Source organism: Hesperophylax consimilis, chromosome 12 (genome assembly GCF_061612785.1).
Source record: "Hesperophylax consimilis isolate HC1 chromosome 12, BYU_Hcon_1.0, whole genome shotgun sequence".
Taxonomy (NCBI): domain Eukaryota; kingdom Metazoa; phylum Arthropoda; class Insecta; order Trichoptera; family Limnephilidae; genus Hesperophylax; species Hesperophylax consimilis.
In genome coordinates, this window is record NC_142847.1 from 33,119,890 (window position 1) to 33,133,422 (window position 13,533).

At 33.2% G+C, this 13,533-nt stretch overlaps 2 protein-coding genes and 1 long non-coding RNA gene across 5 annotated transcripts in view; 2 read left to right on the top strand and 1 right to left on the bottom strand.

The window, feature by feature from the left end:
- wge (BAH domain and coiled-coil containing protein winged eye) overlaps positions 1–13,533 on the top strand; it is a 335,305-nt gene that overhangs the window by 60,413 nt on the left and 261,359 nt on the right. The window lies entirely within an intron of this gene.
- LOC149419521 (uncharacterized) lies at positions 1,969–6,710 on the top strand. Its single transcript, XM_089637600.1, has 7 exons — positions 1,969–2,518; positions 2,742–2,949; positions 3,033–3,215; positions 3,341–3,518; positions 3,686–3,844; positions 4,041–4,105; positions 4,661–6,710. Exons 1-7 carry the CDS (start codon positions 2,514–2,516, stop codon positions 4,919–4,921), a joined length of 1,059 nt encoding a protein of 352 aa, XP_089493726.1. The 5' UTR covers positions 1,969–2,513; the 3' UTR covers positions 4,922–6,710.
- Positions 6,818–8,419, bottom strand: LOC149419522 (uncharacterized). The gene is made up of 3 exons (XR_016302882.1): positions 8,143–8,419; positions 7,683–7,912; positions 6,818–7,486 (listed from the first exon to the last, which is right to left on the bottom strand). It is a non-coding gene; the product is annotated as an uncharacterized LOC149419522 (long non-coding RNA).

Genomic DNA, 13,533 nt, shown 5'->3' on the forward strand with positions numbered 1-13,533 from the left:
GAAGTAAAATTATCTACATTTTCAAAACTCAATTCATTATGAAAGTTACCTACACCGCCGGGCGTGGATTTGATTTTTATACAAATCTGCAGTTTTATTCCGAGATTGATGATTTTGCGCACATCACCTGTCATTTTCTACATGAAATTTTGAAAAACTCCACGAAAAGCCCGGGTAACGCCAGGGAATACGACTAGCTCATAATAAATAATGATTGATGAGTATTTATTAGGTGTTTCCGAATTTGGTTTTGTAGGTACATCTAACGAACTAACCATCACGCCGTTTCGCCGCATGAGTAGGCGGAGAGGATTGACCGGCAATCAGCTCGGTCGTGGCACTCACTCCTTGCTTCATTCACATTCATACATCATTTCACACACATACTTTTGTTATTCTGACTTTTACATGGCCCGACTTAAGTATTTGGTCTTCCTAGGGCGTCCTTAACTTCTTCTACCATTCACATTCGCGTCATTGTATTCTATTCTTCTAAGCGTCCCTTTCTAAATCTTACTCATAACGCTTACAGCAGTCTTGCATTTTCTTTGGTATACGTTACGGTTCCATGATAACTCAACACAGTGACAATTCAACACACCTTTAAAAAGTGATATAAAGTCATTAGAAACCATGAAAAAAAAGTTAAACCTAACCTAACCTAATCTACTTAACCCAGTTAATAAAGTTTTTGTTTCATCACTTTCCATGACTTTATATAACGTTTTAAAGATGTGATGAATTATCATTTTGATGATTTATCCGGTCACCCTACATTGCATGTATAAATAATATTATATCTTTTAGTAAATATATTTTCGTTCGATGTACAGAATAGCAAATGCATTACATTACCATGGCTTACGCTCGCAGTAAACCTCTTTAATCTACATACATTTATAACCCTCACCACTACATGAACATGAACAGCCCTGTAAGGGAACATTACGTAAGAAGATGAGTGGATTAAACCATTATTGACCATTGAAATAAAATATACAGAGTTACAAGTTCAGAACCGAAAGTGACATTGAAATAATACTTAAAGTAAAAACACTCTCCCATCACATAAACTTCAAAGAAATATAATTAAAGTACGCTTGATATGATTTAGGTTATTATTATTTGTTTTATTATTTTTTATTTACTTTTTTACTCACAAAACGGCGCTTTAAAAAAGTTGACCATTATCATCAAGCATAATACTTTCGATTGTCTGTGCGTGGTTTTTTGTCCCGCGAAAATTGTCGCCGTGAAATCTGGTTCAACGAACTCGAATTTGCTTTGAATATGTCATTTTCAATTGAATTAGCTGTGTGAAGAATTCAGACCAAGTACCTGTTATATAGTATTTTATTATTTAACAAAATTGGAACTGATTTGTCAAGAATCAAGAATTCAGATATGCGCTAGTATTTTATACCTAGAAAATACAATGTTGTACAAATAATATACAGCCAACGCAATGACAAAAGAAACCCATAAAAACTACAAAGTTTTGGTGGTTTCATTGCCCGCATGCTTGGTAGCACTTATTGAAAAACCTACTTTGTAATATACCATCATATAGTAAAAATCGCAATTATTTGCGGTTCGTGACTTAAAAAATTGCAAAAGTTTTGCAGCAGGACAGTTTAAAATAATTTGTTGTGGGCGTTGAAAATATAGTTGGTCTGAAGCACATTAACATATGCTTATCTTTATTAATATAAAAAATAATCGTATAAATATTTTATTTTTGCTTATATCGATTTATATTATTCATATTTTGATATGCCGTAAAAACGATTTGTTCACGTGGAAGGCGTCGGTGACGTCATAACGGCTGGCGTGTGCATTACAGTCCTGGGTCCAAGGCGTCAGTGACGTCATAACGGCTGGCGTGTGCATTACAGTCCTGGGTCCAAGGCGTCAGTGACGTCATAACGGCTGGCGTGTGCATTACAGTCCTGGAGGGCGATTCACGTTCTTTTGGACTTTGCCTATGGCTAGCGTTCGCTAACGATAGCCGTCGGCTGTAAGGAAAGGATTTTTTTAGCCTGTAAGGTCAACCTTAAACACATGTGCGACCGTTAAGCGATTCACGATCCTTACAGGCTTGGTTTCGGAGAGACCTAGTAAAAAAATCCTGAGCAAGAGTGGTTAAGAGATGTTAAGAGATTGCTTGAAAACAAAGATATATCGAATATAATCTATTGACGCAAGGTTTATAAACAAAACTTCTTAAAACATTCACTTTATATTATAATGCATTTTAACCACATCTTATTTTATTTTTAAACATCATAATAAAGCCGTTTATCTAAGATTTACGTTTTGTATATAGGTACCCTACCTAGCTATATAGTTAGAACTTTGTTATCAATTCACTCCGCGCCAGATTACCGCCATCTTAGCCGCCATTGCATATTTACGTCAAGTCTCAACAGTCAACAACAAGCAAACAAGTTAGTTTGAGCATTCAGTAATAGCGGCACAGTTAGTCTTGTTGATATTTTTCATAAAAAATTGGAATGAGGTAAGTTAATATTCTATATAATGTAATTAAAAGCATATAAATGACTCAAAACGGAATTGACAACGATTTTATCGGTCTACAAAAGATAAATTGAGGTTAGAAATTTTTAAAACTCAAGTATAAGGCTAGACAGTTATTGTATTATTATTTTTTAGCTTTTGTGTTTAGAACCTAAGAAAAGTGTGTACTTAATTAAATAATATGTCGTTGCATTATCTTTCAGTTTATCCGTAAATAAAATTATACGGTCCGCGCGTACTTCGGCGGCGCAGTATATGATGATGGCAGATGCCATGATTTTAGAGCCAGCATTTGCAGCCAACAAATTTGTAGGTAAAAATGGGAAGGACGCTCTAGCTGCATTTTGGTTAAACCTTACCATAACATTAAATAATGCTGGTCCACAAAAAACAACAACACAATGGCAAAAAGTAAGATTCTATCAATGCAGAATAGTACTTGTCAATTTTGTAGTGTATTTGATTTGTGTACTGTAATGTAATATTCGTTTCAGGTGTGGACCGCATTAAAGTCCAATGTGAGGTCAAAGGTATCCAAAATGCGGAGAGAGAACCTGCAGACTGGGAATGTATCGGCCGGATGTTCACTGACTGCGTTAGAGGAGAAGGTATTAAGTCTGATGGGCAATTTGATTGTCGACGGACTCAGTGTGCCCGACAACCTTCCGACTGACGATGTAAGTATTTTATTCATTTGTAAAGGCCCTTAGCCCCACTTGTTTTGCTAGTTTACATAATGTGTGTAATCAAACATAAAGAAATTTCATACGATACTTTGTTGACATGTTCATTTCTTTAACAGAGATCTCTTCTCGCACTGATGGAGGATGACGCTGATGGTACTGGTGGTGTGCGGGGAGAGTTTTTGAACCCCGTGGCCTCCCCTCCTACCTCGCCGACCTCTCGCGCAGTGGACAACTCCATGCATTTCCCAGACTGTAATCCCCATGCATCAACCCAGAGTCCTCTATTGGTAGCAGGTAATTCTTTATACAATGTCAAGTAAAATCACGCCCATAACATGAATTAGATATACATATGAATAGTTTAATTCATTTATATACACATAAATTCTATTTTACAAAATTCAAATGATCAAATATTAAAATTATTACAGACATCAACTACATTGAGTTAAATGTTTCAGAAATTGTGGTAGAGATACCCAACATTAGTGGTGTTGCGCAGGAAGAGTTGGTGGCTAGCCCTTTACCTCCGACCACTCCTCGCACAGTGGACCGACCTCCCCTTCCCCCTCCACATGCATCAACGCAGCGACCGAGGAGGAGAACTCGAAATGTAGCAGGTAATTAATACCTGTAATAACAACAAATATGTTCACATCCATCGAATGTAAGTACACAGCATATGATTGTGTACATGGAGTAGATAAAAATATCAAAAGTTTTATTCATTTATGTACATATAAATTCTGTTTTATAGAAATTGAAAGATCAAGTGTTAAAATTACGTCAATTATATTGAGTTATTCAATTTTTCAGATCAAAATGAGACCAGAGCAGCTGCTTTTCAGAAACTGATGGATCAGCAGAATTGTGTCATATCGGTGAGGAAAACTGACTTAACTTTTTTTTTTAAAGTATATTTTTATTTAGTTATAAAATGTGTGTACATCAATCTAGTATATTAATTAACCTTATTCTAAAACTACTATTTTTTTTTTTCACTTTACATACTTACTAAAATTTGGACTTCACAACATTTAGACATAACCCACGAAAAACTGCAAGACTTCTAGCTTCCTTAACATTTACCGGGAGTTCATTGAACATTTTAAAATGTTTATAATAAATATAGTTTAATGTTCCCGATAAATTAGTCTTAGGAAGCCTAAAGTGTTTACAGCTTCGATACGACCTACGATAGCTATGGACTGTACTATTTATCTTACACTATTCGTCATATAGTCTGGCAAGATTTTATTTTTTTTAACTTATAAATAAATACCAGAGAATTATATACTAAACATTGCCAAACACTAAGGATGTTGAGTTGGCGTTATTATGTTGACTTGGCATTACTATTGCATATTATGTGTGGCCTTCTTATTCCTATTTAGTAAATTGATTACATTTCAAGTTTGAATAAATTTTTTTTACAGAAACTCGCAGATGCACAAACGAGGTCAACCACGACGGTGGAGAATTTTTTAATGGGGATTGAGGCGAGAATAATGGAAGAGAAGATAAGAAAAAGGGAATGGCAAGAGATGATGAGAGAAAGAGACAGGGAATGGCAAGAGAGGATGAGAGAAAGAGACAGGGAATGGCAAGAGAGGATGAGAGAAAGAGACAGGGAAGAGAGAGCACAACAGTTCATGCAGCTTACATTATTATTAAAGAGACTAGTAGAGAAGAAGTAAGTAGAAAGACACAAACATTTTTAGCTGTTTTTGTAAAGGTCGTTTTTCAGTCTCACTCTTAACTCTTTATTTATTATTTTAAATAATTGATAACATATCATAAAGTGTTAATTTTGTTATGATAACAAATGTTTTATTATCTTCCTTTTTACGTAATAAGTAGATATAATGATATCCTTACTGGAATCTCCCGTGCTGAGGATTTCTGTGTATATATTATTATGTAATGTTTTTGTAGTGCAATTGAGTTGTTTTTATTTTCTACTTCTGATCTCTATGTTTTCTTTTCATTCGAGTTGTGTATATTATGTATTTGTGTAATTTTTTGTAAAGGTGGGTTTTCAGTCTTACTCTTTCTTAACTGTATAATTGTTTTAAATAATTGATAACATATCATAAAATGTTAATGTTATAATAACAAATGTTTTATTATCTTCCTTTTTAAGTAATAAGTAGAGATAATGATATCCTTACTGAAATCTCCCGTGCTGAGGATATTATGTAACGTTTTTTTAGTGCAATTGAGTTGTTTTTGTTTTCTACTTCTGATCTCTCTATGTTTTCTTTTTATTTGAGATTATGTATTTGTATAATGTTGTGTAAATACATATAAAATAAAAACAATATAAAAATAAAAAGTGGTGTTTAATTTATGTAAGGTATTTATTTTTTTTAAATTTGTGGGCATCTAGCCACTATTATATTTACAATTCTTCTGTAACTACTCATGGTGCTCTACTGAACAGGACACATGGGTGACTCTTCGCATCCCGGTACAATTGGATTTACTAGCATTCATCTTTGTCGTGATAAACGTTAACGGCATACAAGTGCTTCCACCAAAAACGAGGTGAACGGAGCGGACTGAGTACATAATGCATACAATGGTTGATAATAGATACAATAGTTGTTTTGATATAATGGTTTTGTATTAGGGCAATTCACCCCAAATAGAGTGCTTTGTGGATGCAATTGATGGTAATATTGATTTTAAATAGTTTATATTTTTTTTAAAACTATAGTTACATTGAAGAAACAAACTTGTTTACAAATAATACAGAAAATGAGAGTAAACAAACAAAGACAATTCTAGAAGAGTGTCTAACCTAAACAGTACATAGCTGGTATTTAATTTTGAATATCTCAAATTTATGAAATAATAACATGTATAACAATTTATGAAATAATAATTGTAAACGTTCTTAGTCATTTAAAAAAAAATAATATTATGAAAGATAGTTTTTTCTTTTTAAACAAAATTTTGGTTACGTGAAATAAGCAAACTTACATTAACAATGCAGCAAAAGAGGGAAGGCACATACACATGATTAAAAAGAGTTCTAACGTAAATGACACTTGTATGAAAAGAATGTATTTTGTCATGATTTAAATTTGAGAAATCAGCGCTGTTAATGTGTAAAGTGAGAAGTGATTATCTGATTTCTGACACGTCTTCCTTCAGCAAGACGTGTCCTCGGAAGTTCGTGGTCTTCTGCAATGGGTAATGGGTTATCTATTTCAGGCATTACCTGATCTATCTCAAGGTCCATTCTACTCATCCTCCGCAGATTGTGCAATACGACACACGAGTTGATGATGTGGCACGCTCGTAAAGGTTCGTACATTAAAATACGCTGGGCCGATAGACATCTCCAAGTCCCTTTTAAAACACCAAAACACCTTTCCACAGCTGACCGAGCTTTGCAGTGTGCGTCCGTATATCGCTTTTCACTTTCAATGGCTGAATTGGGAATAGGTGTCATCAACCATGGTTCTAAAGGGTAGCCCGAATCTCCTGTTAAGTACAAATTTATTGAAATGAATAATATAAGTTATGTTGTTTTAATCAATATCTATGAATAGAATATAATGTTTTCTATTATATGTCGAGAGAATACAATATAAATTGTTATGTACTTGCTTCTATTGAAAAATCATCAATAAAAACACAAAATGTGGGTTTTGTAATTTAAGTATTGTCAATAAAACAATTATTTTTACCTAAGAGCCATGTTTTTCTTTCTCCTCTTTCATGCCAGAGCTCCATGATTCGTCGAGCTGGACAATTGGCCCAAATCTGGCTATCGTGCCGCGTACCAGGATATCGTGCATTTACATCTAAAATGACCAAGTTTGGATCACAAATCTGAAATATTAATTTTTTATTATAATATCATATAGGACTTTCTTGTGCATATTAAATTACACAAAGAATGATCCAAATCACGAGCTCACCATTTGCACATTTAAGGAGTGATATCCATGATGATTAAAATAGACGTTTTCCTGTTCTGCAGGAGCAATGATGGAAATGTGAGTGCAGTCAATGGCTCCTATACATCCAGGGAAAGGATTGTCTGCCTGATGAAAGATTTGCCTGACTTTTTGCCTATCTGCGGCAGTCGTCGGAAATTTAACCCATTGCTTTTGTAATGTTTGGCTGATAGCCGATGAAACATTTGATATGCATCGGCTAACAGACGACTGACTGACTGCCAAGCCGTACTCGTGGCCTATACCTCGCTGATAAGACCCCACCGCGTAGAACCTTACGGCAGTAAGTACCTGTGTAAGATTCAACCATTAATACCGTACCTTCTTTTTCATAGTATTACACATATTATAATATACATATTCATGTTAATTAAATGTAGCACCCACCTTTTTTGTGTATTACAGACTGTGTGTCCATTTACAATACACATTTAACATAAACTACAAAATATTATATACCTAACATAGATTAATTAAATTAAATTACCTGCGATTGAACAGACAATCCATGCATTCTTTTCGGTTGTAGGGTGGGGGATAAAGATTCTATGAGGAAATAGCCAATTTCCTTTGAAATTCTGAATAAATTTATAAATTCTGTGTTCCCTATTTCCATCGGATTTTGCGCATCTCGCAGAATCCTAAATGGAATTCGTGCCCAATTTTCTTCATCCAAATGTACGATTTCCATGGCTAAAAATCCTGCAGCCATTTTATCTGCAAATTATTATGATTATTATTTATCTGAAAATCCTCAATGGTAAATTATTATAGGTATATCGCACATAAAAAGTGAAGTTTATTGTATTTATCATATTTCTGACATATCGGTATTTTGGCAGGTTGCATACCTACTTTGAAACATCACGATTACGTTAATTCGAATCATTTAATAGCGTTTATAAGCGACAATTAACTCAAAAATCATGTTTACAGTCAATACTTACGATAATATTAAGTTTTCTCGTGTTAAAACCACTTAAATATGGAAAACTAAATAAAAAAACGTATCACAGTAAAACAAATCCTTTGTCAAATGACAGCCGCGGTCAGCCATTGACATCTCAAAGACAGGTCCCGAGCTCTCCTTACGGTGCGTTGGCCAACGCTAGCGTTATGTTTCAAAATGTAAGGAATATGCCGGTTATCGACTGTCACTGGGAGAACGAGAATCGCATTTCACGAAATATTCGAAGGTAAGGATAAATTTGAAGGCGAGGTTACTTTTGGTGTCCTTAAAAAGAACGTGAATCGCCCTCCTGGGTCCCGATAAAAGTTGTGTTAGCACCCAGTAGTTGTATCTACGTGTATAAACTTGAAATATCGCACATGTGTTGACAATTTCCCTCGTTCGTTTAAATACCTCATCGCCCTGTAATACACAATATAAATACAAAATAAATAAAACCATTTAAGGCGATGCCATACGTAGTAATGCAAAATCATGTGTTTTGGTTTCAAATATGGTCGCCTAAAAATATTTCAGATGCTTTAATTAAATACTGCGAGTAGAATACATGTTGGCCTTTGAAATAATCGAGAATTTTTTATATAAGTCTTTTTATAAGCCAAAAAAAAATATGTGTATGCCCATGAAAACTGCTTTAAAGTTCAAAATCTCCTTCTTACAAACCCATTTTCGGTTATGATTTTATTGTATAATGTGAAAAATTAAGTTATTTATAAAATGATCGAAAAAAAATTAAATATTTATGCCTGAACATTTACAAAATAAAATAAAAGGCACTTTTTGGTCATGTTTTTTTCTTGCATAAATCAAAACAGGCGGATGGTGTTAAGCGGGAATTTAAACCTTATCGCCATCTACGTAAGGGTTGTTATTGATAGCGGCTCAATTTAAAATATTACACGACGTAGTGCATCGCCTTAACCCTCCAGTTCTTACAACATTTTTGTTCAGTTTGCAATGTATTCTATGTATCCTATTTCAAATGCACTATATACATTTTATTTTTTAATTTCTGTAAAAAAATACTATTTTAGAAACTAGCTCAAGTTATCTTTTCTGTTGTATGTATTTTAAAATAAACATTACTAATTCTAAATAAAAAAATTAATATCAAACGTGAAAAATGCTGCCAAAAATGCCACAACCACATTTTTACTTCATTTTTTACTACAAACGTAGAAATCATGGATTTGTATATTACTAGCGCAGATCCGTGAAAAATCCTGGGATATTATAGTTTTAGGATTTGCAAAGCTGAATGTACGTATTAAAATATATATTTACCTCACGATCACTACTGTCTTTCAAAAACAAGCATTGTCAGTTTAAAGGACGACTCGAATTCGACCTTTCGTATGGACACCGTTAGTAAATTTTTAAAATTACTACATCTGTCAAAATTTTTAACAAAAGACATGCACATTTCAAATAGGTATATTACAATTAAAATATGTATTACCTGCTTTATCGCTTCTCTGAATAATGTTTCTCACGATCAGTTCCAATTTTGAAAATGACACTTAAGTTCAAAGCAAATCCAAGTTGTTGAGTTCACTGAACCGGAATTACAGACAGAATCAAAACCGAAATTAGTATTTATGATTATTTGTGTGCGGGAAAATTGTGGGTTCACTTTCATTCGAATGCTCGTCGCAGAGGCCTACTTATCTAGTGTCACTTTTATATCATCGATTTAAGCATTATCTTCGCTTTGAGTTCAAGTACAAAATACATGACGAAATGTTCTTTGATAACGTATTAGCCTCATATCTAACAGAGTTGTGTGTGGAATATTTGTAATATTGATACATTTTGTATTTTGTGACTTATTTTATAGCTTCCCAGTTTCAAATTATTGGCTCCTCAGGCTTATTTGTTCGGTTTTGGGAACAATGGCTATTTCCCGTGGAGTCAGTTTGTTCGCTTTTCGGAACAGCTCTTATCTTATGATGTGGCCATAACATTTATAATATATTTGTCTAATAAAGTATATATTTTTTTAATCACTAATTTTAGTTCAGTGTTTAGACAAAAAATCCTTAGGTGAGCCATTTTTTAACCTTTTTATGTTAAATTTCAAAATTTGAATATTTCAAAAGGTATAAATTTGAATATTTCAAGAGGTATATATTTATTTATAATAATAAAATTTGAAAGCGTATTGCATCACCTTTTAAAACAGTGTTTAATTTTCGAATACGTTCAGAAGTATATCCCATTTATTTGGATATTATTGGGAAGCGGAAATACACACAAATTCTCCGACTTTCTGACAGTATCTCTAAGTATTATAACGGTCAATATGCCAAAGGCCTGAAGGATTAATAAACTTTTCAACATTGAATACAATATTCAATGTTGGTCGCAGCTTTTTTCTGGTTCTGTTATAAAATGTATTTATTCCATTGATATTCTTTCGCTATATTATCATCGTCTGGTATTCCTAAATCGTATGTAACATTAAAATGTACTTTATGTATTTTATTTTCTGAGCATGGATATTCGTAATATATTTGGCTAGTAGATATTATGTTCGGCGACCTATTGTCGTAGTAAAGTCTCGTGTGGGTATTTTTTAAATAAAACGAATACAGGGTCGGAGCTACGAAATTTTTGTACCCGGTTCAGAAAGTTTAAGACAATTCGTTTAGTAAAAGAGCAAAGTACATCACCTACTGACTATAAACTGTGATTTGCCAATATCTTATTAACACACTTCAACCTGGCGAAAACAAGGGCCATTCGAGAAAATGGATTTTGTTTTAAACGTCACCTTTGAAAATAATACATATACAGGGTGTCCGGAAACTCGTAGTACAAGCGGGAAACTGGTGAATCTACATCACATTTGGAGTCGATTTTGTAGTATATATTTTTTTGATTTGAGCTTTCGTTATCGAGTAAATCGAGTTAGAAGTTGATTTTTTTTTAATCAAATTCTTATAAATTATTACTGAAGATCAAAGTACCCAACTAATTAAAACTATTTGAAAGTAAAACAAATGAAGATACTCGGATTTGAAGCATTATTTTGAAATCACCCTTCATTTAATCCGGTGTAATCATAAAATATTTCTGCTCTGCAGGGTTAAAACATCTGTTGTTCAACCCTAAACACCAGAAAAAACTTTAACCCTAAAATAGCCGAAAATTTTTTTTTTGGTTTTTTTTTTTTTTTGTGAAAATGCTCAAATCAAAAAACTTTATAATTAATAAAATAAAATACTTTTTTGTTTTAAAACCACGATATTTATTAATTTAAGAACCGACCGGTTTCGCTTTACTTAAGCATCATCAGGGTACAAATTAATACTAAACAAGAAGTACATAATGTGTGTATATATATAACAAAATATAGAGGGAGACAACATGATACAAATATAAGCAACACAAAGACGGTCATAAAATACATTAACATAAGTGCACAAGTAATGGAAAAACCGCTAGATAATTATGTAGACTAATGGGTTACATCAATAAATCGGGAGAAACAAAGCATCAACTGGCATGGTGGTAAGGAGGTAAGGAGAACTGGGAATTTTTTTATGGGTTTATTGGAAACAGACCTAATATTGGACTACTTGATATGTCTAATTGATTATTAAGTATCTGACTATTGGTTTTTACAGCTTTTTTAATTTCTAGTGCCTCTAAGTTGTTTAGTCTGTTACCATGCCCGTTTTTATGTAAGATCTTAGCACCGGTGCTATGACAGAATGTATGATCTTTATCGATCAAATGATTTGCGAATTCGGAAAAACCGTTATTATTGAGACAACGAAGATGCTCCTTTATCCTAATATTAACATTACGTGATGTCTTACCGATATAGAAAGCCGAACAATTATTGCAATTTAATTTATAAATCCCCGAATGACTTAATTTATCGTCCTTATCTTTAGAATTAATTAGAAATTTACCTATATTGTTATTAGTATAAAAGGCCGGTTTGACTTCAGAAGGAAGGTTTTTTACACTTAAGGTAGAAAAGTGATTAATGAATAAAATTCGCCGCCATTGATAATTAATATTATTATCATTGATTTGAGGACAAGGACTAGCGAAAAGGAAGCGATTAATGGCTATTTGTTTTAGCTTTTTATTTGTTTAGTATTAATTTGTACCCTGATGATGCTTAAGTAAAGCGAAACCGGTCGGTTCTTAAATTAATAAATATCGTGGTTTTAAAACAAAAAAGTATTTTATTTTATTAAATATGTCAAACCACAAAGTGATTGCTTTCTACAATAATAAAAAACTTTATGTTTATTTGGGTTCCCCATGTGGTGTAGATTCTCCAGTTTCCCGCTTGTACTACAAGTTTCCGGACACCGTGTATTTAAATGATATTTTATACAGTTCTCACCACACCCTAACAATAAAATTATTGTCGGCATTAAAACCTACTTTATTTTATTTTATTTTATTTTATTTGGGATACCAACATTTTACATTAATAAAAGCATAATAATAAAGTTATTAATAATTGAGTTACAATAATTAAACCATTTACAGGTTTCCACATAGGTATTGTATACAAGTGTAGTGATTCCGAGATATTTACTAAGGAAAATTACATTTCAAGAGACAAGTTATTTAGGGGGGAATAGGGAGGTGGTAGGATGGGGGGGATCGGTTAGGTTGAGGTATAGTAATAAAAATTAATAGAGTGGTGGTTGTATTAGATGGTATTTGTAGTTATTGTTATTGTAAGGTATCGATAGAGTGTCTGTGGGATTTTAAGGAGAGTGGTGCAGAGTTAAATATGTCAAATTGTGAATAGTGTGTGTTAAAAGTGTTGGACGCACGATAGATGAAAGAATTCTGCTTAGAATTAGTGTTGCATCGAAGGAGGCTAAAAATCATGTTTGATCTGGTTCGTCTGTTAGGAACTCGTATCTGTAATAGTTCTAGGAGTTCTGGGCAATCAACAACGGACCTGGCTATTTTTTGAAGAAAGAGTACATCGGTCGAGCTTTTGTAATACGACTCCATAAACTGAAGTTAAAGTCAGGGTTGGGCCATCTACTGATGTTTTATTTGTAAAAAATGTACGAATTACCCGTTCGATGTAAAAACAATGGGTTTAAATATAGTTTCCTTTTAATAAAATATTTTCCCACACAAAAACAAGAATTTGAAGATGGGGAAGACTTGGTTCACATTTTTAAATACATATAGTTGGGACCCTTACAAAGAGATTGATATAAAATTATCGGACAGTAATGCCTTTTCCGCCATTCAAGTAGGACCGATTTAAAAGGTAGAACTAGCCTTCCCGCCAGAAGTGTGTTAAGAATGAAACAGATTTTAAATGTAACATAGTCTGATGATTATGCTTTGTATTGGTAGATAGCAATATTTAACA